Source organism: Haliotis cracherodii, unplaced genomic scaffold, assembly GCF_022045235.1.
Source record: "Haliotis cracherodii isolate W230 unplaced genomic scaffold, xgHalCrac1.p SCAF_14, whole genome shotgun sequence".
Lineage (NCBI taxonomy): Eukaryota > Metazoa > Mollusca > Gastropoda > Lepetellida > Haliotidae > Haliotis > Haliotis cracherodii.
In genome coordinates this window covers 32,151,331-32,178,126 of record NW_027266269.1, presented here as the reverse complement: position 1 = coordinate 32,178,126, position 26,796 = coordinate 32,151,331, and the positions used below count along the sequence as shown (strand labels likewise).

At 41.5% G+C, this 26,796-nt stretch overlaps 1 protein-coding gene across 1 annotated transcript in view; it reads right to left on the bottom strand.

Annotated features, from left to right (window-relative positions):
- LOC139460729 (alpha-1,3-mannosyl-glycoprotein 2-beta-N-acetylglucosaminyltransferase-like) overlaps nucleotides 1-26,796 on the bottom strand; it is a 60,897-nt gene that overhangs the window by 17,771 nt on the left and 16,330 nt on the right. Inside the window, exon 2 of the mRNA XM_071242207.1 lies at nucleotides 1,851-2,003. Coding sequence (XP_071098308.1) covers nucleotides 1,851-1,952 — 102 coding nt within the window. The 5' untranslated portion in view covers nucleotides 1,953-2,003. The remainder of the gene's footprint in view (nucleotides 1-1,850; nucleotides 2,004-26,796) is intronic.

Sequence of the window (26,796 nt, the reverse complement as noted above, 5' to 3'; positions counted from 1 at the left end):
CACAACGTTTATAAACGCGATACGTGCTTCATTTTTTCTGCCCCGTCCTTACAGGCAACTTGGGTTTCTTTCTTAATGATGGAAATGGAGAATGCAGCGTCCTGTGGGACACTGTAGAAAGGTTGAGCTGGATAAAATGGCTCATCAATACTCCGGGTAAATTTAAAGAGATTGAGAGCAGTAGGCAAGAGGCAGTTTGAAAATCGGGGAAAGATTGATGCGAGAGGCATCAGAGGGAGGTCAGCGCTAGTTGGTCTGTAGAAGGTGACCCATTAATAAAAGTGTCACTTCCAGGGTTTCCGGGGGACCGAGGTAAAGTGACGAAGTAGGTTTATGGTGGGTCTGATGAAACGCAGTGAATGTGCTGAGATTATTTTAGACATGGCTCCTGAAATTCTGATAGTGATTTTAGAGATAGAAGAGGAGTTGACTGGACACGTTTAATAACTCCCCCTTGTGAAGCGTGTCTTTTATTTTTGCTGATATTAGAACATGACTGTTTGTATCACATTATATATCATATTGTGACATCCCCAGTATGCAGTGGAGCAAACTGACATCATATTCCTTCAACTGACTAATCAACACGGAGAAATACTATTACAAAAATACACGTGCAAAGCTGAAAGGTTATTACACTCTATGGTAATATCATACATATGTAAAATCACACTACTGAACAGGGCAAAGGTCTGTTGCAAAAGGATTGCTTCCTAAATATTGGCAAGATTGCATGGGGGATAATTAATGCAGAGCTTTACAGGTAGCCAATCAGTGCTCATTGCAAGTGCTGCTTAATCTTAACAGTGTTCACGTTTTCTACCCATATGTCATTGCATGTCATGAGCAGGTCACATGACTTTAGGACTTCCAACCTTTTGGCTCCACTTGATGGCTCCCTTTAATTTCAAGAACGGATCAAGGAATTTTTAAAATAGGAGGTGGGCTAACATAATTTTGCAATGTATAAGATATAAAGAGCATATTTTTCAAGGCCAGATTGATTGTTTGTTTGTGTGTTGTTAAACGCTGAGCAATATTCCCGCTATATGACGGCGGTCTGTAAATAATGGATTCTGGACCAGACAATCCAACGATTGACATCATGAGCATCAATCCATGTAGTTGGGATCGATGACAAGCTTCAACCAAGTCAGCGAGCCTGACCACTCGATCTCGTTAGTCGCCTCTTACGACAAGCATAGTCGTCTTTTACGGAAAGCATGGGGTGCTGAAGACCTATTCTACCTCGGATCTTCACGGGTCTGTTTGTTGTTTAATGTCGCATTCAGTGTTAATCCAACCAATAAATGTAAATAATGGACTATTGGTAAGACAAACCAGTGACTGATATTATGAGCAACACCCCACGCCACGAGTGAGTGAGTGAGTGAGTGAGTGAGCCAGTGAGCCAGCAAGTGAGCCAGCTAGCGAGTGTGGTTTTGCGCAACTTTTAGCAAAATTTAAGCAATATCACGACAGGAGACACACGAAATGGGCTTCAGTTCGTTATATCCATCAGTTCGTAATAAGCATTTAGCCTGAATTCTCTCACTGTCGTCGTCGCACCTCAAAGAAGGGTTAATTGAGGGTGTAAATTGAGGACAAGTGTCTTAACTTCATCCACTTAATCGCTTGCCTTCAATTGATAATTACTGCTTTGAACAGCCGAAACTGTACAAATAAACAGGTGTGTAAATGATTTTCACAGAGTTGTGAAAAATAAATCAATTCCACCACTGATAAGTACCATCTTTTAAAGTCTTTTGGTATGACGCGGCCGAGGATCGTGACGCTCTACCACTAGACCACGGAGGCGGTCTATCAATTCTATGAAGTTGTATACTCACTTTTCCTGGTTGCTTAGAAACCAGCATGTAGTATGTGAGAATATTCCAGGAGAGGAAGACACCGATGACGACGGTCACCAGGTGAGTACGTTTCAGCCGCATCCTCGACGTCCCACAGTCCGGCCATGCACATCAATTAGAGGTCAAGGCCATCTGAAAAATAGGGACCGCATATTATCAGACATTGCGCTGTAATTAGCAAGCTGTGTCAACAGTGAAATCTGGTAAACTAAAAACAATCAGAAAACTTATCTCAAATTTTAAGACATGCAAACATAAGTTGAAATGCTTCCATTTCAGGCGATCATGCTTGTCGAGGCGACTAACGGGATCGGGTAGTTAGGCTCACTGACTTGGTTGATGCATGTCATTGTATCCCAATTGCGTGGATCAATGCTCATGATGTCAGTCACTGGATTGTCTGGTCCAGACTCAATTATTTACAGACCGCCATCATATAGCTGTAATAATAATATTGCTGAAAGCAGCATTATAAGGGTAACCCTCTTTTTCAGGGGATTATCTTTTGCAGGAGCCCGAGGTCTTCCATTAACAGCCCGACGACCTCGGGCTTCTGCAAATGATAATCCCCTAAAAAAGAGCGTTACCGTTTTTTATAGCTAAAATGGATGGAATTTGTTTTCAAATAAAAAGAAACAACAATATCAATTTTGAAACATTTACTGCAATCAACAGGAATGCCACTGACCCACGTTTACAAATATGGAAACTTCATAGAACAAACCAGATGACGTCACTATTGAATGTGACGTCACCTATCCCTACCCTGTGACGTCACCTAAGAACGGGCTTGATAATGGCCAGTCATCAAGCAATATGATGGCATTATCAAGTTACAGTGGCCCGCTCATTTCTGATAACATGCAGGCGGTTTAATGATGATTCTATCCATTTTAGCTATAATAAACAACAAACAAACAAGCAACTCACAGATCATGACACACCATCAATCAAATAACCAAACCTCAGACATCTGTGCACCATTCAACAAAGTGACCTTAGCATTAAGATGATCACAACTCCCAAACTTACACATTGACTTAAAAGAATCGTAGCATGGAGGTCACTTTAACAGCGGTAGAAACTAACAGTTTCAGTCCACTAGTCCTTATAATGATAACATATAGCAAAACCTTTAAAAATGGCTAATTTCTACTAGTCCTTAGGATACCTTTACTACTGGGCAGTTTGGCAAGGACTACAGGACTAGTGCCAATTTCTAACCCTGCTTTAAGGAACGGGGTGCTCACCAACCATAACAATCCATATGATCTAGTTACTATGAATGAGTGAGTGAGTTGGGTTTAACGCTCTTTTAACAGTATTCCATTTATATCACGGCATGTCAGCTTAATCATGTTAATGTGGGAGGAAAGCCTGAGGTGATGCAGGTCTCAGAGTGAGTGAGTGAGTGAGTTTGGTTTAACGCTGCTTTTAACAGTATTCCAGTTATATCACAGCGTGTCAGCCCAAAGTGATGCAGGTGTCAGACATTTATCTTTGGTGAAACCCACGAGCACGGGTATGGTGCTGACAAACCTAGAAACATAATCAGGGCGAACCGGGAATGGAACCCACAATCATAGGTTTCTGGCGCGCCCAAGGGACGCAACTCTGCACAGCGAATCACGGCGCCTTAGACGACTGGGCCACCCATGCCCCCGAGTTACTATGATCCAATAACACAATCAGACAAAAAAGTAGTAAAAAGAAGGGGAAATAACTCTCCCAGTACATGGTGAAAATTAGCATCACATTCAGCATTATTTTCACCTCCGACACAAAACATGCTTAAGGTTAATCAACAAATAAGTTGTCTGCTGTACGTAATCACAGAAAGGAGGTTTCTAATTATTGATGTGACTTGGCCGAGCAAGCTGCATGGACACTGCAACATGGCTGCTGAAGCTGATAGCCATCAAGCGTCTGATTAAACACCGTCTGATTGCCAACATGATTGGGAGCGTCTACACAGTGGGGACGCATTGGTGTAAAGTCATTTGTGCTGGGTGAACTCACGAAATGGCACAGATTGAACTTGGTGTTTATCGGCAAGGCCAGGCGACTATCTGCAATAAGTTTTGAAGGCTTTAATATGGAGACTGTACCAGCGGTAAATATACTACTCAAAAGAAGTTAAGAACGCCCAATGTTTTCAAATCTTCTTAGGAGATTATGTAGTTATGTAGTTACATGAGTGAGTGAGTGAGTGAGTGAGTGAGTGAGTGAGTGAGTGAGTGAGTATTCTACCTCTGATCTTCACGGGTTTGTTTGTTGTTTAATGTCGCATTCAGCGTTAATCCAACCAATAAATGTAAATAATGGACTATGGGTAAGAAAAACCAGTGACTGATATTATGAGCAACACCCCAAGCCGCGAGTGAGTGAGTGAGTGGTTTTACACCGCTTTGGGCAATATTCCAGCAATATCAGGGCAGCAGACATCAGAAATGGGCTTCAAACATTATATCCATGAGGTGAATCGAACCCGGGTCTTCGGCATGACGAGCGAACACTTTAACCATTAGGCTACCCCATCACCCCCTTATGTAGTTATGGGATGTTGCCACAGATAATAAATACTGAAACTTCATCGGAGTCATAATGAATCGTCATGCCTTTGTATCAGTCTTATTTGCATCAGTCACTGGGAACTAATTACATATCTGAAGTCCATCCTTCTCATAAGACAAGAAACCAGTGAAGATCAGGTTAGAATAGGTCTTCAGCAACCCATCCTTGTCGTAAGAGGCGACTAACGGGTCGTCAAGCCCACTGACTTGGTTAATGCATGTCATCGTATCCCATTTGGGTGGATCGATGCTCATGATGTCAATCACTGGATTGTCTGGTCCAGACTCAATTATTTACAGACTGCCGTCACATAGCTGGAATATTGCTGAGTGCGGCATTAAACAACAAACAAACAAACTAGTGTAATAACCCAGAATGATAACAAGCTTGGACCTAGACTTGCTACAGGCTCCTTTAACTTCATTTAAAAATTCTGCCTTTTTATAATTTGAAATATTCATTTCTGACAGAACAATTGAACTTGTAGAACTGCTCACTGCTTGTCTTTAGTGAAGCTTGAGATGATCTAGTGTGCTTGTAAGTGTGGAACAGCAATCATGTGTACAGATGTATGCAACAAAATCTTTCCTTGTTGTCATCTTGACACACAGGAAAGAAGTGAGAAGATTCCCTCACAACTATTAGATATGTTGGCAGTGAAGAGGACGTCTGTTGAAAATTTATAAAAAAATTGTAGTGTGGTTCTCAGCATAAACAGGAATTTATGGCAATGATGTAATAGAGGTAGGGTATTCACAAGAATTATTCATTTCTGACAGAACAATTGAAAATATGATGTAATGTTATCATCAATCAGGTAAATTAACGTATAAAAAACTTCAGTGCAGTCCATTAGTAAGTTCGTCATGAGGAACCATGGCCAAGCTCCCATATTCATCCAACCCCCAATTCCCACCAGGTTTTCTCCCGCCTGTGAGGCTCCAATTCTGAACATGCAATCATCAGTATGGAAACTTTGTCCTCAACATCATTTCAGACAAGTGCCCAGAGCAGCTCCGTGAACAGATCTGAACCCAGGGAGAATCTCCCTCTGGTCGGACGCCGAAGAGGCAATAAATTATTCAACACTGCTCAGCATTTAACACACGCTGGCCAATAGCTAAACAAACCCTGAATGGGTAAGTAAAGTGAGCGACACCAGTGCTGAGCATCATGAAATTGATAACTTCATTAGTCCTGTAGAAATGCCGAGCCACGTGTGCCCATTCATAATTCCTGCCGAGGCAGTTGACGAGTTTCGTGGTGGGACGGAGTAGCATGTGCATCCTGTATTGATTCTCCATCAGAACGCGACAAGAAGATGCTGCAAGCGCATGACGGAAAGCCAAATAATCGCTAACTCAATTTGGGACGTATTCTTTGCCCATTACACCAGACACTTCTGGGGCCTGGGTATATATCCTTCAAACCAACTTCCCTACCTCAAAATAGTTAAATTACACGCTAAAGGATTTTTTATTCGGTTGAGTTGACTATTGTATTAATTTGCCACCATCCGGAGCCAGGCAAATGGCTCTGGAACATGTTAACGACAATGAGGCAACAATGGGGCAGTAAGAAGGTGATATAGACAAGCCCCTGCATAGTACGAGAAAGCCATGGGATTACTCTGCTCCTCGCTGTTTTAATTGTCTGGTCAGGGTAACTCTTGCCATGCTAGCTCTTGCACCAGCTCTTGAACTTATAGCTCTTGTTCCAGCTCTTGTACTTATAGCTCTTGTATCAGCTCTTGTACTTATAGCTCTTGTTCCAGCTCTTGCACTTATAGCTCTTGTTCCAGCTCTTGTACTTATAGCTCTTGTTCCAGCTCTTGTACTCATAGCTCTTGTTCCAGCTCTTGTACTTATAGCTCTTGTTCCAGCTCTTGTACTTATAGCTCTTGTTCCAGCTCTTGTACTTATAGCTCTTGCACCAGCTCTTGAACTTATAGCTCTTGCACCAGCTCTTGTACCTATAGTTCTTGCTCTTAAAACTTGCTTGTAGCTATATTTCACAATTCCACTACTAGTGAGTGAGTGAGTTTGGTTTAACGCCACTTATTACAGTATTCTAGTTATATCGTTGCGTGTCAGCTTAATGTGGGAGGAAAACCCGAAGTGATGCAGGTCTCCGACGTTTACCACTTCGGTGAAACCCACGAGCATGGGTATCGTGCTGACAAACCTAGAAACATAATCAAGGGAACCGGAATTCGAACCCACAATCATAGGTTTCAGGGTCCACTTGCACAAAGCGATCTTAGTGCTAAGATGATCGTAACTCCCACACTTTAACATAGATCGCTTTGTGCAAGTGGGCCTTGGTGTGTCCAAGGGACGCAACTCTGCACAGCGAATTGCCGTGCCTTAGTCGACTGGACCACCTGGGCCACCCGTGCCCCCCAACTCCTCTTCTTACTCTGGATAATACGTCTTGCTCTTACTCTTAAAAACTTTGTTTACATCTTTCCCTTTGCTCCTAACTCTTGCTCTTATTCCTTAGCTCTTGCTGTTACTTTTTTGCTCTTAGGTTAGCTCTACATCCTATTTTGTCACCTTATCATATCATCTCATCATGCTCATGTTATGTCACATATCACACATGAGATATCTTAACATGCTTAAGTGTAACTTATCATAGCATTTGGAATACGAAAAATTCATTTCATATTATTTCATTTCCCACTTTACATATTGATAAACTACTACCAGTATGTATCCTGCCTTGCTGGGATATACTTTTCTCAGTGGGAGAATAAATCCCTTATACCCCACCATGAACAAACCAGGCTGCACATGGAATTCTGAGAGGGAGAATAAATCACTTATACCCCACCAAGAACAAAACAGGCTGCACATGGATTTCTGAGAGGGAGAATAAATCACTTATACCCCACCATGAACAAAACAGGCTGCACATGGATTTCTGAGATGGAGAATAAATCACTTATACTCTGCCTTGAAGCGAAAAGCTGCACGTTTTTTTCCATGTCTCTAAGTGACAGAAATAGTGAACTAGAATAGTATACACAAGAAAAGAATAGAAATAGTTGAGAGAGTTATCCAATGACATTGTAAACATAGGCTAATTGAACAACAACTTCACTTCAAGTTTCAAATTCATTTCATTGTATCTTATTACATTTATATTCCTTATCACGCTTAGTTGATTACAAGGAGATTTCACGTTTAGTTGATTGCAAGCTAAGTTCATGTTTAGTCAATTGAGTTTAGTTTCCACTGTGAACTGATTTTGAAATGTGATCAGTCTGATATATATATATATATATATATATATATATATATATATATATCATCCAAAACTGGCGATAGGAGGTATCGCTACAAGGAAATTGCTTCACAATGCTTTACAGACCATTGTGATGTGACCATGATGACACTGGCGATTAAGGTGAACGTGGTCTTTTTCATATCCCTAAGGTGCCAAGATTCATATACAACAGCAACAAACAGCATGGGTGTGGTTAATGGTAGACCAGCTAAGAAAGGCCACCCATGGAGGAGGCCCTGACAGATAATAACTGCATACCATGAGACTAAGAAATGGCGAGTTTTGGTTACGTAAGTTTAATGTCGCATTCAAAATTAATAATACTGATCAAAAATCAATTTCAAAACCTGTTAATCTCACAGATTATCAACATGATTCATGCAAGCAATGGTACACTCAAGCAGTGGTACACTATAGCAGCGGTACACTCAAGCAATGGTACACTCAAGCAGTGGTACACTCAAGCAATGGTACACTCTAGCAGTGGTACACTCAAGCAATGGTACCCTCTAGCAGTGGTACGCTCTAGCAGTGGTACACTCAAGCAGTGGTACACTCAGGCAGTGGTACACTCAAGCAATGGTACACTCAAGCAGTGGTACATACACTCAGGCAATGGTACACTGAAGCAGTGGTACACTCAGGCAGTGGTACACTCAAGCAGTGGTACACTCAGGCAGTGGTACACTCAGGCAATGGTACACTCGAGCAGTGGTACACTCAAGCAATGGTACACTCAGGCAATGGTACATTCAGGCAGTGGTACACTCAGGCAGTGGTACACTCTAGCAATGGTACACTCAGGCAGTGGTACACTCAGGCAATGGTACACTCGAGCAGTGGTACACTCAAGCAATGGTACACTCATACAGTGGTACACTCAGGCAATGGTACACTCGAGCAGTGGTACACTCAGGCAATGGTACACTCAGGCAATGGTACATTCAGGCAATGGTACACTCATACAGTGGTACACTCAGGCAATGGTACACTCGAGCAGTGGTACACTCAAGCAATGGTACACTCAGGCAATGGTACATTCAGGCAGTGGTACACTCAGGCAGTGGTACACGCATACAGTGGTATACTCAAGCAGTGGTACACTCAGGCAGTGGTTCACTCAGGCAGTGGTACACTCAAGCAGTGGTACACTCAGGCAATGGTACACTCAGGCAATGGTACACTCAAGCAGTGGTACACTCAAGCAGTGGTACACTCAGGCAGTGGTACACTCAAGCAGTGGTACACTCAGGCAATGGTACACGCATACAGTGGTATACTCAAGCAGTGGTACACTCAGGCAGTGGTACACTCAGGCAGTGGTACACTCAAGCAATGTTAAACTCAGGCAGTGGTACACTCAAGCAGTGGTACACTCAAGCAGTGGTACACTCAGGCAGTGGTACACTCAAGCAGTGGTACACTCAGGCAATGGTACACGCATACAGTGGTATACTCAAGCAGTGGTACACTCAGGCAGTGGTACACTCAGGCAGTGGTACACTCAAGCAATGTTAAACTCAGGCAGTGGTACACTCAAGCAATGGTACACTCAAGGAATGGTACACTCCATGTGAACCATTAGATTCTGTGCCGCTTCTCACGACCATGAAGAGAGCCCACACTCTCAGTCTGTGATGTCAAGGAGCCTTAAGCATTCCAGACTTTCAAACACCAAGCCACGGCCACAGCTTCCAGTCAATGCAAAACAAACACTCTCCATACCATTCTTAGTAAAAGGAACAGGAAATAGAGAAGAAACATACCGATTTTCTGTCAGAAAGATCACATTGCATTCAATCTCTGAATCAATTACAGCAGCATCAGTGACACCACAGGTTCAACAACATCAGCAAGAAACATCAGCACCGCAACAGCGAACACACACTCACCATACTCAGTCCCTCGATGGTGGAGTCATAATGTTTATGAAACACAAACTAGTGCGAGAATTCATGACATCAGCCCGGCAGTTTCGGCCCATTCAGCCTACTTCTCATCATCTCCAAGGGAGTCAATCGTCGGGGATGGCCGGCTCTTGAATTGTAGAATCAAAGCCAAATAGTAGCAGTGTTGATTCTAGCCACAGCGTTCGTGACAACCAGGCAGGGAGCAGACTGCTTCATATCGCTAATGGTTAAGTCTCAATATTCAAAATGGTGGAATTTCCATAGCAGAATCATGTCTTTCACGTCATGCTTCCATTGATGCAGCAAATACGAGAATTGGGGGAGAGATGGAGATAAGTGTGGAGACGAGGTTAACGTAATTGATTCTGTAAAGTTTGACACGAGGGAATGGCCTGTCTGTGTTAACTGGTGGACATCTGCATGAACTGGGTCTGTTAACCTTTACCTCACGTCATTTATAGATGGTTTATTCTCCTGATTTCAGCCCCATTCATCATTCATTACCCGATCGGCAACTGATGACTTCTTAATGCAATTTCATCTTCATCGCCTGGTGTTCATGAGTTCCCTTAAAAACTGCAAAGCTTTTTGCTTCTAAGATTTTAACAGAATGTGTCGTCATTCACCGATTCACGCTGCAGGCAACCGGGGATGTCGGATAAAATATCTCCTGTTTTCTTGCCTGTAATACAAGCCAAGTAAACTGAAGACAGCGTTGACTGACTGACACCAAGGATCAAATGTTGACGAGCTCCAGACTATCTCTTGATTTCATTTTGAGTAGATTCTGATGTTAGCATATGGAGTTGCAGTGATGATGATGATAATAATAATAATAATAATAATAATAATAATAATAATAGAGCTTTGAGCAGGCAATAGAGCTTTGAGCAGGCATTAGGGTGTTGTTATTGTTGTGATGATGATGATGATGATGATGATGATGATCATGATGATCATCATCATCATCACCACAACAATAACCACACCCTAAAGCCTGCTCAAAGCTCTACATAATAACCCCAGTCAATTGAGATCAAACTCGATTTTCATTCTCAGCTCCCTTGGCAGTATACAAACCAAGCTGCCTGTGAGGCCCAAGAAGGTTAAAAGTCAGGTTACCATCACATCCTGCTGGGTACCTATTTACTGCTAGAGGAACAGGCATATTTTGAAACCAAGTCACCACTGGGACACCATGACGCAGTTAAACATGAATACACCACTCACACAGGGAAACAACATGTACCATCTTTTTACGGGACACTGTAATATAAATGCCTTTTCTTTCTGCCAACATATCCAACAGCATGGCTGCCTTTCTATTCATCAACTACAGGCTGACTTTCTTGTCCAGGCTGTTCTGACAGCTGTAGTGAGTGAGTTTAACGCCGGTTTTAACAGTATTCCAGTTATATCACGGCGTGTCAGCTTAATGTGGGAGGAAAGCCCCAAAAGATGCAGGTCTCAGGCATTTACCACTTCGGTGAAACCCACGAGCACAGGTATGGTGCTGACAAACCTAGAAACATAATCAGGGCAAACCGGGATTCAAACCCACAATCATAGGTTTCTTGCTAGCCCAAGGGACGCAACTCTGCATAGCGAATCGCGGCGCCTTAGACGACTGGGCCACCCGTGCCCCCTCATACCAGCCAGAATTAGACTTTTAAATGATTATCTGTTATATAAATGATTATACTTTTTAACTGTACGCTGTACACAAATCTTATTCTGTCATTATCCCAATCATTAAAGTTTACTCTTGCTGTGATATAAATACATATATTTAAAAATACAGTTCCTGGTAACTGTGATAGTGTTCGATTTTCTAGTGTTAAATAATTTACATGTTTTTACTCAATCGATCATAGTCATCAGGGTTAGAACTAAACTGAAAAGCTTTACAGGCCGGGGAAAAATAAAATGTGCTTGTAAATGTGATGTTAAAACAATGGGGAAATGTGGAAATTTGTACTCGCCTGCTGGAATTTGTACTAGCCCCGGACTAGCGGGCCAGTGTTAAGTTATAACCCTGGTTATATCAGTAAATGTCTTAATTTCTAATGTACATATTTTAATATCTTTTTTTCATATTTTAGTACTGATCAACTGGGCAATATGAATTTCCCTTGGGATAATAAAGTCTTTGTATCGAAAATAATTTGTTCCTGCAAATACTCGAAAAACATGATTTTCAGTTAGGGTTAAAAAAATACTTAATTGTTCACCTGACCATGTTGACATGCTATGTTATGAAAATATATAATAGTTTGGGGCGTCCTTTCAGAGAAAAATATTGTTTGGTGTGACTGAAACAATATCTTGATATAACGTTAAATGTTTAACACCGCACTCAGCAATTTTCCAGCCATAATGTCAGCCTGTAAATAATCAAGCTTGGACCAGGCAATCCAGTGATCGATATTGTGAGCAACGATCCACGCCATTGTACAATGGCATGCACCCAACCAAGTCACTAAGCCTGACCACTCGATCTATTATGTCGCCTCACGACCAGCATAGGTTGATGCGCTCCAGTTGTAATCCAGAATCCGTGAAGATTCCGGAGTAGAATAGCGCTTCAGCAACCCATGCTTGCCGTAAAAGGAGACTAAGGGGATCGGGTGGTCAGGCTCGCTGACTTGGTTTATACATGTCATCGATCCCAATTGAGTGGATCGATGCTCATGATAATAATCACTGGATTGTCTAGTCCAGACTTGATTATTTACAGGCCGCCGTCATATAGCTGGAATATTACTGAATGCGGCGTTAAACAACAAACCAACCAACCAGAATCCACAAGGGGCGTGTCAGTATGAGAATACAAATTAACTCAAACATATTAACATCAGTCCATGTCAAACTGACCCTACGTTTGAAAATGGATTAGATTTTTCCAAAGCTACTCAATTAGTAAGAAAATCCCTTGTAGGGGCTGTATACAAGAGCTCTGATTCCTTCTCTAAATGACACTTTGTCTTGTTGCAGAAAGCGAAGATCAGAATCAATATTGTTATTCTTGTAGCAATTCTTTTGACAAAAAATTCATTCCACTAACATGATACAGATCAGACCAATTATATGCCTTGGAGAGCAACAAGGACAATATATTTCTTTTCAAAGCATCAAACTTTTGAAGTTTTTTAAACAAGATTATCAATATTGATTTATGTAAATTCATTACAGTCAAAAGTCACTGCCTGACACGACTGTTACTTTTTAAAAAACAATAATTTTAAGGTTACCATGGTTACAGATCGACTGACTCAAGTAAAAAAAACAGCAACAACAAAGAAAGTATAAGACATAACCCTTGTTGCCATCTGTAGTGACGGATCAGAGATATAAAAACAAACAACTTCAAAGGTACGAAATGTCGACATTACGAAAGCCACTACAAAAACCATATAAACAATGTACAAAGAGAAAAGACTTCTTTGCTGAAAGTGGGTAGATTGTAAAAAACCCTGGCCTTTAGACAATGTTAAACAATGTTAAACAAAGTCAACCAGGTTTTTCACCTCAGTCAGCAATCTTCCCCCTAAACCAATATGGGCTGTAACACTCCAGCACAGTGGTGGCTTAACATAACACCATGCACTGCCATACACAATTCCTATATCACGTGACCAGACTTGTTTACAAACAAACACGCATATTCTGAAATCGTGCATTGGCCTTAAGCAAGCCTTTCGGTGTGCCTTACGCATTGTTTTACATAATTATATAGATATGCTACTACAACAGTTTGTTTTTTTGTTGTTTAACGCAGCACTCTGCAATATTCCAGCTATATGACGGCGGTCTGTAAATAATCGAGTCTGGACCAGGCAGCCAAGTGATTGACATCATAATCATCGATCCACGCAATTGGGATTGATGACATGCATCAACCAAGTCAGCTAGCCTGACCTACCGATCCCGTTAGTCGCCTCTTACGACAAGCATAGTCGCCTTTTACGGCAAGCATGGGTTGCTGAAGACCTATTCTACCCCAGATCTTCACGGGTACAGTGACAATTATTCAGAGGTGCAAGACAATATATCTTACACATCAAAGTGACCGTATCGCTAGCTCTCCATAGAGCTCCAATTACAGCATCTGGACATCCGAAAGTAAATGCCTCTAGTCCTGAAATTTTACTCGTTTTAGACAACATGGACTGAAATTCAGGTTAGAATTAGTTTTCAGCAAGCTATCAAATGAGTAGTAAGTAATTTATTTTTGCAAGGGTATTGTCTATCGATACAGAAAAAACATGTCGTTTATTGTATCATCACATGGAAACTCACGATGCACCTGTGCACCAAAGTAAAAGGCTTGTTTGTTTGTTGTTTAATGTCGCATGCAGCAACATTCCAGTCTGTTAATTATCAAGTCTAGACCAGACAATCCAGTGATTGATATCATGAGCATCGATCCACGCAATTGGGATCGATGACATGTATCAACCAAGTCAGCGAGCCTGACCACCCGATCCCATTAGACGCCTTTTACGACAAGCATAGTCACCTTTTACGGCAAGCATGGGTTGCTGAAGACCTATTCTACCCCGGAATCTTCATGGGTCCAATGTAAAAGGCGACTAACGGGATCGGGTGGTCAGACTCTGTAGAAGTCTCTGACTTGGATCATGCATGTCATCGTATCCCAATTGCGAAGATCGACGCTCATGATATCAATCACTGGATTGTCTGGTCCAGACTTAATTAACATAATTAACAGACTGAAATATTGCTGCTTGTGACATTAAACAACAAACAAACATGGACTCAATGACTCTTGCCATCAAAAATGTCCAAAACATTCTATCTCCGTGTTCAAACCCGGCATGTGAGACAGATTTAAACTAGGGCACTAGGCTCTTTCCTGTAATCAACAGTGTGTTTAAGGTCCTCCCCTGATAATTAAATCGAAACACTTAATCAAGTTAGCAAGGAAGTGGATATCCCACAGTTCACTTGGAAATCAAATTTGCTCCACATAGACGTCTGCCTGACAGAATCTATATGAGGGCAATCACACAACAATCAATTCCTAATTGATGGGAACTCGACAAACTGACTCCCATCACGTCCCAGCACCTGTGAAGGGTGAGGCAGCCATGCCAAAACTTACAACTCAGCAAAAAACTTGACCTTGCAGGCTTTGCAGAGGCCGATATTCGTCCCAAAGTCTGCAGCAAATGTCAGTAAAAATTCCCAAATTGGAATTAAAAATATATCGTATTGAAATATTTATGATTAATATTATGGCTTTGTAGAGGTAACTCTCCCATCACTAATGAAAGGACCAAGGAAGATTTTAGCATTAATGTTTATTTTAACATTGTTGCAATGTTAAAATATCTCAGAATTCAGGGGGAAAAAAACTTTTAAGAGTTCCCAATTTTGAACAAAATAATATTTTTTTTTTTTTGTAATTTGTCTGCCAAACACACTTGATTTAGAGTGAGCGAGTCAGTATGGATTTATGCTGCTTTTAGCAATATTTTAGCAATAGCTTCACACATTGTATACCCATGTCAGGAACGAAACCTGTGTCTTTGGCATGACGAGCAAACACTATAACCACTAAGCTACCTGACCGCCTTCACTTGATTTAAAATCCTAGATACATCCCTGTTGGTGTGGAACTGGACAGTCCTGTGCCAACACTGTGGAATTTATATTGTTTTAATAAAAGCCTAGCCAAGTCTAGATCAAACTAAACTAAGTTTCCTTGATTCCATCGAAAATTCCTTGAAAACAGCAGAATGTTTTCATTGACTAAGTGTTAGTCTGGAAACTGGATCAGTGGAGCTGGATTGGTATGGAATGAGACACCTCATCCTGGCCATCTGAAACTGGTCAACAGGGAAAGACTGGCTGCAAGTCTATCCAGGCAAGATCATTGCAAGATGTACGTGTTCAAGTGAGCTGCGAGGTCGTGACCTGCCCTGCTCTAAAACACCAGTTTATCATCCAACTTGTCTATAAGGTGACACAAGTGTCAAGCACTGGTTGCACAGTATCACACATCACACATTGCCACTCAGAGGCTGGTGTACAGTACACTGCCTGCAACACCCACCACACACCACACGTCACACTTACGGGGAATTGTGAGAGTACAGCTGAATACCCAACACGACATCAAGGCTTTGTGAATAGTTTTGTCCCCAAAATAGTGGCAAAACTGAAAGTAGAGTAGGGAGGTTTTATGCTGCAGGGGGGCTCAGCTACTAAACTCCTAGTTGCACAAATAGAGAATATATAATTGATATCAAAAGACATGAGGGTGAGATTTTAATTTATCATCCAACATCATTCTTCCAACTTTTTCAGTTTGTAGACAGTAATAAGCAGTGTCTTCAGTGTAAAAAGTACTGCTAACAGCTTCAGTAGCAGGGCCATTAGTGATGTCAATTGATTGTGACGTCATGGTAACCAGTGACGTCACAATGGTCAGCAAAGCATTGTGATGCAATTTCATTTCATAAAGTCGTTTATCATCCAAAACTGGCTCCCACAGGAGATATCGCTTGGGTGAGATCAAGTGATATCTCTACATTGTAGATATCGCTACAATGAAATTGCATCACAATGCTTTGCAGACCATTGTGACGTCACTGGTTACCATGACGTCACAATCAAATGACATCACTAATGGCTCTGCTACTGAAGCTGTTAGTAGTGCTTTTTACACTTAAGATACTGCTTATAACTTTCTACAAACTGAAAAAGTTGAAAGAATGATGTTGGATGATAAATAAAATCTCACCCTCGTGTCTTTTGATATCAAGTATATCAACACGAGTTGATAAAAGTGGAAAAAATCCTCGGCAAGCCAAGGAGTTCCCACTTTTATCAACTCGTGTTGATATATTTGATATCAAAAGACACTCGTGTAAGATTCTGCCCTATTTCTTCTCCAACTGCCGACATGGTTGTAACATTGATGACTGAAATTCAATCATTCACACACTCACTCACTCATTCACTCACTCATTCACAATGACACTGTTCCAAAACTCATCACAGAAACTCAGCCAAACTTCCAATTCCAAACTGGCTACGCAACCTCCAACCTCCTCCTCCGATGACCAAACAGACCCAGTTTCCCAGTGTAGGGATGGACTGGTGAAGTTTAAACAAATTACGACCATTGATCAGTAATGGCAGCTCCTCTCAGGGCCGCTCGTCCGACCATCCTCGACGCACCAGCATGACAGAGTTGGCAAGAAGGAATAAATAGACGCCTAGTTGAAGTTGCAAAACGGCCAGCTGATTAGGAAAAGCAATTAAAAGAAAAGCTAAGAGTGCTGATTCAAACTGTGAGCATTTAGACCGACCATGCCACAGCTCTTTGTAGCTTGGTTTCCATTTTTGCTGATTCGGCAAAAATACAAACTCACAGCTGATTCTTGAGAAATTGTTCCATTTAAACCTTGAGGGTGAAAGATTTTTGCTCATCTGCACTTTGAAACTCCATCATCTTAAATGTTAATGTCTTTATTTTTTGTAAATGTTCTGCTCACATTGCTGCACAGAGTGTTAATTCTGTTTCGTGTTTCATTATTGAACTCGAGATATAATCGAATAATGCCAATGTGCGTTAATCTGAAACGATTCCCCAATAGGCAGGGTATTCGGTTTTTGAAACTGATGTTATTCCCATCTGTCTTCTCACTGATGATAACGTTTGTTGTTTCACTCGTTAGTTAGAAAAATTGTGTTAATAAACAAGACTGGACCAGACCATCCAGTGATTGATATCATGAGCAACGATCCATGCCATTAGGGTACAATAACTTGCTGTAAACCAAGTCACCGAGCCTGACTACCTGAACCATTAGTGTCAGCCAATTCTAAGCAGAGTCCCCATGAAGATTCTGGGGTAGAATAGGTCTTCAGCAACCCATGCTTGCCGTAAAAGGTGACTATGCTTGTCGTAAAAGGCAACTAACAGGATCAGGTGGTCAGGCTCGCTGACTTGATTGATGCATGTCAACGATCCCAATTGCGTGGATCGATGCTCATGATATTAATCACTGGATTGTCTGGTCCAGACACGATTATTTACAGACTGCCGTCATATAACTGGAATATTGCTGAGTGTGGCGTTAAACAACAAACCAACCAACCAACCAACCCCACAGGGCAACCAGAAGACATCATCACTGGTTGTTGACTTCCAAGCTCTGTAAATTACCGAGAGGTGCTGGTGGCAATACTTCCTAAATGAGGCTATAGTGGCAAACACCAGGAGTATGGACCAGACAATCCAGTGACTGACATCAATCGCCAGCACACATGTTCAGCGATCTATTTTTACCCACTCAGTTAATGAGGTTTCCACAAAAATGAAAGTCCGACAACTGGTAGTCTAGATCACATACTTTGTGTACCCCTCAACCAAGCATAAATTGGTGCCTCACTCAAATCCCAGATGGGACTCAACCCCAAAATCTACTAGAATCTGTACTTTACTAAGAAAGTGTTATCCCAAATATGACATTCATCATGGCATTGTGTATTCAATCCTGTTAGTCGCCTCTTACGACAAGCATGGGTTGCTGTAGACCTATTCTAACCAGATCTTCAGAGGGGGCCACTGGTTGTGGCAAGAGTGAGTGAGTCGGGTTTAACTCTGCTCTGAACAGTAGCTCAGTGATATGACAGCATGCCAGCTGGATGTCGGAGGAATGCGCTGACAAACCAACAAACATTTTCTGGATTTTTCTGGATTTGAACCCCAATAACAGGTTTCTGGCACTCCCAAGGGACACAACTCTGCACTGTTTGTACTAACAGCTTCGGCGACATCAGCATGGAGATATTAGCAATAGCATCTACATCGGTTCATGCTCTATGGCAAGCCTTGACTGAAATAGAAACGTGAGTAAACTGAATGTAAACTATAGGAAATGTTACATATCCTTTCTATGAGGCCCAGCATATTTTCCTGTATTTTGCCAGTAATCTGGCCGTTCTATGTGTGTGACCTTGTGCTTCCTGTATTTTAGCAGGAATCTGGGCCTATGTGTCAGACCTTGTGCCTTCTGTATTTTAGCAGTAATCTGGCCCTATGTTTCTGAACTTGTGCTTCCTGTATTTTACCAGTAATCTGGCCCTATGTGTCAGACCTTGTGCCTTCTGTATTTTACCAGTAATCTGGCCGTTCTATGTTTCTGACCTTGTGCTTCCTGTATTTTACCAGGAATCTGGCCCACCTATAAGTCTGACCTTGTGCTTCCTGTATTTTAGCAGTAATCTGGCCGTTCTATGTTTCTGACCTTGTGCCTTCTGTATTTAAGGAGTAATCTGGCCCTATGTTTCTGACCTTGTGATTCCTGTATTTTAGCAGTAATCTGGCCGTTCGATGTTTCTGACCTTGTGCTTCCTGTATTTTAGCAGTAATCTGGCCGTTCGATGTTTCTGACCTTGTGCTTCCTGTATTTTAGCAGGAATCTGGGCCTATGTGTCTGACCTTGTGCTTCCTGTATCCTGTTAGTCACCTCTAAATATGACAAATATGGAAATAATAACCCATATCTTCATGGGGAATTTATCATAACAAACTAGAGATTTACTATACTGGATAGTGGCGGATGGCATTGTCCTATTCCTGCTTGAATATCAACACACATTTTATATTCAACAAGAAAGAGTCACAAGAATTTTTTATTAGTGATTGTGATACCAGGAGAATTCCAGAGACTCTTAACTCTGGATGTATAAAGAATCAAGTGTATTATTGGAAAGGCCACAGGGGCGAGACGCAGGGCTACAATGTATATAACGTTACAATAATTTCAATTAAACAACACCTGACAAGCCAGTCTGAGACTGGTAGTTACCATAATTAGCGCCGTGGGTGTCTGCAGCAGAAGACAGAGATTTGCCGTTTTTTGTGAAGAAGCTGACCTCGCTCACTTCCCAAGACTGTCCGTCACATTTCCGGGTTGGAATTGGTCTCCAGCAACCTATACTTGTCCTAAGAGGCGACTAACGGGATCGGTGGTCAGGTTTGCTGACTTGGTTGACAGCGTGTCATCGCACCCTGATGGCACAGATTGTTGCTCACAAAACTGATAACTGGATTGTCTGGTCCAGACTCGATTATTTACAGATCACCGTCATATAGCTGAGTTCGGCGTTAAACAACAAACAAACAAACACACAGCTTATTTGGAGGTCTGACCTATGTGTCCTGAAATGTGACTGTTTGTTGTTAACTGAGTCACTTTGGGCTTATGATACTAAACACTGACTTCTGCTGGCTTGAGTTGGCTTGATGTCAACATTGACATTGCTTATTTTCCATAATTAACCACTCACAGTGCATCTTCCCGATGCAAGGGAGTTAACTGACTATAAAAGTCCAGTTTCCACCCTTGCCGAACCAGGCTGGAATTCCTGGGCTCGATTGGAGAGCCTCCAGTGGCTATTACAAGTTATGTCCCTTCTATGCCTCTCCTATGAACCGATCAGATTCTACCTCTCGTATCACTTGCATTTGTTTCAAACAAAACGGCGGCGCCCAGTCAAGACGATCTGATCGATAATCAAGATCTATATCGTCATAAAACTAGTTTAACATCACGAAATGCATCAAATCACGTGAGCACCTTGTTTAAAAAACATTAATAGATTCAGAAAATATCTGTTGACGAGTTAGTGGTGCACATGCTTTGCAAATCGTGCAATCGACCGAAATCTGCTTGACAGTTTACGAACAGGATTTTGATTTCTGTGTGCCATTTTGATTGGACTATGCATAGACTCATTAGTCGAGCCAAAATGTAACTCCATAATACCAGCCTAGTTCGGCAAGGGTGGAACTGGACGGGTGGAGACAGTTAACTCCCTTGCCTCGGGAAGATGTTCACAGTGGTACATGGCCATGAACACAAGAATGTCATTAGAGTGAGTGAGTGAGTTGGGTTTAACGCCGCTTTTAACAGTATTCCAGTTATATCACGGCGTGTCAGCTTAATGTGGGAGGAAAGCCCGAAGTCATGCAGGTCTCATATGTTTACCACTTCGGTGAAACCCACGAGCACGGGTATGGTGCTGACAAACCTAGAAACATAATCGGGACGAACTGGGATTCAAACCCACAATCATAGGTTTCTGGCGTGCCCAAGGGACGCAACTCTGCACAGCGAATCGTGGCGCCTTGGACGACTGGGCCACCCGTGCCCTCAGAATGTCATTAGAATAACAGACCGTTCGCATAAGTAAGAGTATGAGAGTATACACTAGAATGTTTTAAGTCTACATGAGACAAAAATGTTGAGGTTTCTTGGGGCGGTCGGGTACCCTAGTGGTTAAAGTGCTTGCTCGTCACGCCGAAGACCCGGGTTCGATTCCCAACATGGGTACAGCATGTAAAGCCCATTACTGATGTCCCCCACCGTAATATTGCTGGAATATTGCTAAAAGCGGCATTAAACCAAACTCACTCACTCACTCACTCTGCTGAAGTTTCTTCACACTGAGACTTTAGGAATACAAAATAATTGCTGAAGTTAATGGTATTTAGGCTTGACATGATAGTGAAACTAGTCAGTGACAGCAGTATTACAAAGTGCACAGATCCTTTCAACATCGGGTAAATTTATCCATCATCTCTCAACAGGTACAGAGTGATTGCTGGTTCTAAACTTGGCTGATTAATGTCATCGATCCCAATTGCGTGGAGCGATGCTCATGATATTAATCACTGGATTGTCTGGTCCAGACTCAATTATTTACAGACCGCCGTCATATAGCTGGAATATTGCTGAGTGCGGCATTATACAACAAACCAACCAAATAACATGACTAAGTCAACAATGGTCAATGGTAACAAGTTTATATTATTTAGATGACTGTGCCTGACTATCCCATCCATTTGTTGCCCTTATGACCAAGTTCCTGGGGACCAAATCTGACCCGGTAAATCCCCACGGGTTCTGTGTATTTATGTAAAATATTAAAACAATTCCCCATTACCACAATGATTTTGAGTTGCTTGCAAACAGATACACATTAAACGATATAAACATACCAATTGCAATACAAACTTTGGTATTTGCTAAAGAAATAGCCTAATGCTGAATAAGAGCTTATCAAATACCCTAGTCAGTATTAATCACGTGGCTCCAAAAAGCACCCATGACCTACTTCTATACCAGTCTTCATAAGCGCCCATACTAAGGTCAACTTTACATATCATTCCAAAGAGAACAAAAAACTCTCAACAGCTGACTAAATATTGTGTGTTTGGAGAGGACTAATTGTTTGTACAAGGATCCTGAATAAACTCCACTGTTGAAGAATACTGATAACTTCAGCATTTTTAATACCAACAGCTAGGGAAATATGACACAGAACAACCCCACTCTAATGACGGGGACAGTCTCACAATATCAGTTTCCGTCTCACCCATATCTGTTTTAATCTCACCCATATCAGTTTTAGTCTCACCAATCAGTTTTAGTCTCACCAATATCAGTTTTAGTCTCACCCATATCAGTTTTAATCACACCCATATCAGTTTTAGTCTCATCAATATCAGTTTTAATCTCACCCATATCAGTTTTAGTCTCACCCATATCAGTTTTAGTCTCACCAATATCAGTTTTAGTCTCACCAATATCAGTCTCCCATATCAGTTTTAATCTCACCCACATCAGTTTTAGTCTCATCAATATCAGTTTTAATCTCACCCATATCAGTCTCCCATATCAGTTTTAATCTCACCCATATGAGTTTTAATCTAACCCACATCAGTTTTAGTCTCATCAATATCAGTTTTAATCTCACCCATATCAGTTTCCCATATCAGTTTTAGTCTCACCCATATCAACTTTAATCTCACCCCTATCAGTTTAAGTCTCATCAATATCAGTTTTAATCTCACCCATATCAGTTTCAATCTCACCCACATCAGTTTCAATCTCACCCATATCAATTTCAATCTCACCCACATCAGTTTCAGCCTCACCCTATCAGTCTCACCATATCAGCTTCGGTCTCATCGCCAATCAAACAGCCAATCCACAAGTGTATATCATCTGATGATCATAGCTCAGGAAAGTCTTAACAATTTCACGCTACGCCGAGCTCCCGCTTCCAGAGCGACAATGCAATCAAGCCCCTGATACGACCATCTACCAAATGACAAGCCAACTATTAAATGCACATGATTTGGACACTGGGGAAAAGAACATGTCTGGGGATGGACGTTTCAATTTCACAGCCTGCTTACAACGATGGAGGCTAGAACTTACATGCTGATAAACTGAGGCGAGGTGAAATGGGGTTTAACATCGCGTTCAAAATTATTACATTTATATAGCAACGTGTGATTGTGTGTGAGATAGCCTACTGAGAAACCATGCTGCAGTTTAACATGGATACCCCATTCAGACACAATACCAACTCCGAGCTGACCAGTCCTTGTTTTAGCCCCTTAATGCTCAATGCCACAGTTTAACATGGATACCCCACTCAGACACAGTATACTGACTCCGAGCTGACCAGTCCTTGTTTTAGCCCCTTAATGCTCAATGCCACAGTTTAACATGGATACCCCACTCAGACACAGTATACTGACTCCGAGCCGACCAGTCCTTGTTTTAGCCCCTTAATGCTCAATGCCACAGTTTAACATGGATACCCCACTCAGACACAGTATACTGACTCCGAGCCGACCAGTCCTTGTTTTAGCCCCTTAATGCTGCAGTTTAACATGAATACCCCACTCAGACACAGTATACTGACTCCGAGCCGACCAGTCCTTGTTTTAGCCCCTTAATGCTCAATGCCACAGTTTAACATGGATACCCCACTCAGACACAGTATACTGACTCCGAGCCGACCAGTCCTTGTTTTAGCCCCTTAATGCTCAATGCCACAGTTTAACATGGATACCCTACTCAGACACAGTATACTGACTCCGAGCTGACCAGTCCTTGTTTTAGCCCCTTAATGCTCAATGCCACAGTTTAACATGGATACCCCACTCAGACACAGTATACTGACTCCGAGCCGACCAGTCCTTGTTTTAGGCTATTAATGCTCAATGCCACAGTTAAAAAAGGATACCCCACTCAGACACAGTATACTGACTCAAAGCTGACCAGTCCTTGTTTTAGCCCCTTAATGCTGCAGTTTAACATGGATACCCCACTCAGACACAGTATACTGACTCCGAGCCGACCAGTCCTTGTTTTAGCCCCTTAATGCTTATAATGCTGCAGTTTAACATGGATACCCCACTCAGACACAGTATACTGTCTCCGAGCCGACCAGTCCTTGTTTTAGCCCCTTAATGCTCAATGCCGCAGTTTAACATGGATACCCCACTCAGCAACAGTATGTCTGACTCCGGGGCCGACCAGTCCTTGTTTTAGCCCATGTTAGTTCCCTTATACGACAAGCATAGTCGCCCCTTACAGCAAGCATGGATTTCTAAAGACCAATTCTAACCCGAATTTTCACTGGTCTAGTGTCTATGAAAATTTAGTCATAATATTTTTTTTATACATTGGCCTATTATTTCTTGAATGAATTAAGGAGGAAATTGTATTGCTGTTTCAGTTGCAGATTAGCAGCTATGCATGTACAATGCAGGGGTCCCCTGGATGGGCTGCATAGTGCAGCCATAGGTTAACATGGTTAGACACACATCTCTGAGTACTGTATTTGACGTAATAAGCGCCCAGGGCGCTCTCAAAATTAGAAGTAGGGGGCTCTTATTAGAATGGTATTTTGGTGGGAAAAAAACAAAGTTGAAAGATAAATTTTGTGTTTTATGCTGACAACCTGAAATGTTTATATACGACGGATAAATTTTTCCAGAATTTGATTGCCCATAATTAAGGGTGCATATAACACATGAGTGCATATTATACATGAATAAATAAGTCTTGTGTACATTGATCAATCGGAAGGGGGGCTAATTAGGATTGTTCACAAGACAATATATTAATAAATATCGTCGTGGGCGCTTATTAGAGCGGGGCGCTTATTTCGTAGAATACAGTATATCACTCAAGCCCAGGTCCCTTACTGGCCTCAATAGAGTCCCTTGTCTAGCAGCAGTTGATGCTAAGTGCAGGCAGATGAGGCAATTGATACGTCCCTAAAGATGGATGGTCAGGAAGGCTATAACTAAATGCCATGGCCAGAATTAAATACGCATGTATGCAATACAGGCACTCATTCTTGGCTTGACCCTCGAAACTGAATATACAGAAGTAAAAATGTGTGTGTGTGTGGGGGGGGGGGGGGTAAGTAGAGAATGGATGCAGAAAACAAAAACAGTAAACTACGGTTATAACGAACTCATAGGGACCACTAGTTTAAGTTCGTAATAACCATAATTCATAATAAGCATACCGTATTCGACGTAATAAGCGCCCCACTCTAATACGCGCCCACGGCGCTATTTGCTAAGATATTGGCAAGTAAACAATCCCAATTAACACCCCTTCCGATTGATCAATGTACACAAGACTTATTTATTCACATATAATACGCACTCATGTGTTATATGCACCCTTAATTATGGGCAATTAATATATCTCTCGTATAAACATTTCAGGCTGTCAGCAGAAACCATGAAATTTATCTTTTAACTGTTTTTTTTCATCAAAATAATAATCTAATAAGAGCCCACTATTTCTAATTTTGAGAGCGCCCTGGGCGCTTATTACGTCGAATACGATATATACAACATTTATACAGCAAATGGCCCTGAATAAAAAAACCAGTTCGCTATAAGCATATTGGTTATAAACAAAGTTCACTGTATACTGCATCTCCAGGGATGCACAACAATATTCACAGCGTCATCAATAGCAGCAATGGGTGTCTTGCATCAATTATGACCACTGTCCACATGATTATTGATTTATTCCAAGCTCTAAAGTAATTATCTAAACGTACAGTCGCTACACCATTTCATTACTTTACCATTGTTTACAGGACCCTCATCTTGCCTGAAAGGACCCTTAAAGTTCATTATTGGGGTCCCTGGACCCCACTGGTGTAAGTCAAGGTAAAACCCTGCATATCTTCTACCCAATAAACCTGAACACTTTTCAATAAGTATCGTTTGAAAAGTGTATCAGTTGCAGTGTACCCATAACACCAAGCATTCATAGTACAATGTTAAAATTCCCTCGTTATTGCACCCTTCAATATAGCGCTAACTCAGTTATAGCGCGTGACCGTAAAGGTTCTACTACACCAAATCAGTACCAGTTTGGAGAGTGCGGTTTTCGTAGGGAGCCTTCAGTGCAGATCGAGAGATATCTGCAGGCTGTGATTGGAGGATATTCTGTAAGATTTTTATGTCTTTCAAATGTACATCCATCCAGTTATTAAAACTGACCATGCTTTTCTATATTTAGTACTGTCTTTTTCAACATGATGACTTATGCTGAATGTGACCACAGCTATTTTCAAGTAGGTGACATTTGGTGCGAAACTGGGGGTGGTGTGTTTAGCTTCCGGTACTCGGAAAAGGAGCTGGCTAAGCTAGTCATTTTTATTTTTTTTATTGCTGCTCTAAGGCCAAACTGTGCACACACGTACAGGTAATAGCTGCTGAATGCTTAGTTATTTTTAAAAAAATCATAACGTTACTATAGAAGTCTATGGGAAAACATTTGGTTGCGTGTAACCTAAAGCATGGCTCCCAAAATTTACTAACATTTTCAATAAACTCAAGTTGTCCAATGATAAGATGTTTCCCCCATCTCAGGAAACATTATCAGCTGATCACCGCGATCATGTAACACCGGAAATACCTGTCAACAAATCCGAACTGATGTACGCAATTTAATCCTATTATTATAATCATGATAATATCTGGTAATAAAAAAATAATTCATTGTATATCTGGACTAATGTTTGCAATATATATAAATTATATTCTAAATTTCATTCAATAATTATAATAATGTTTACACTAATTTCGGCGAAATCGTATGCGAAGTGATCGGTAGATCACACAACTCACCGTTATTAGTGAGTGAGTTGGGTTTAACGCCGCTTTTAACAGTATTCCAGTTATATCGCGGCGTGTCAGCTTAATGTGGGAGGAAAGCCCCAAGTGATGCAGGTCTCATACGTTTACCACTTCGGTGAAACCCACGAGCACA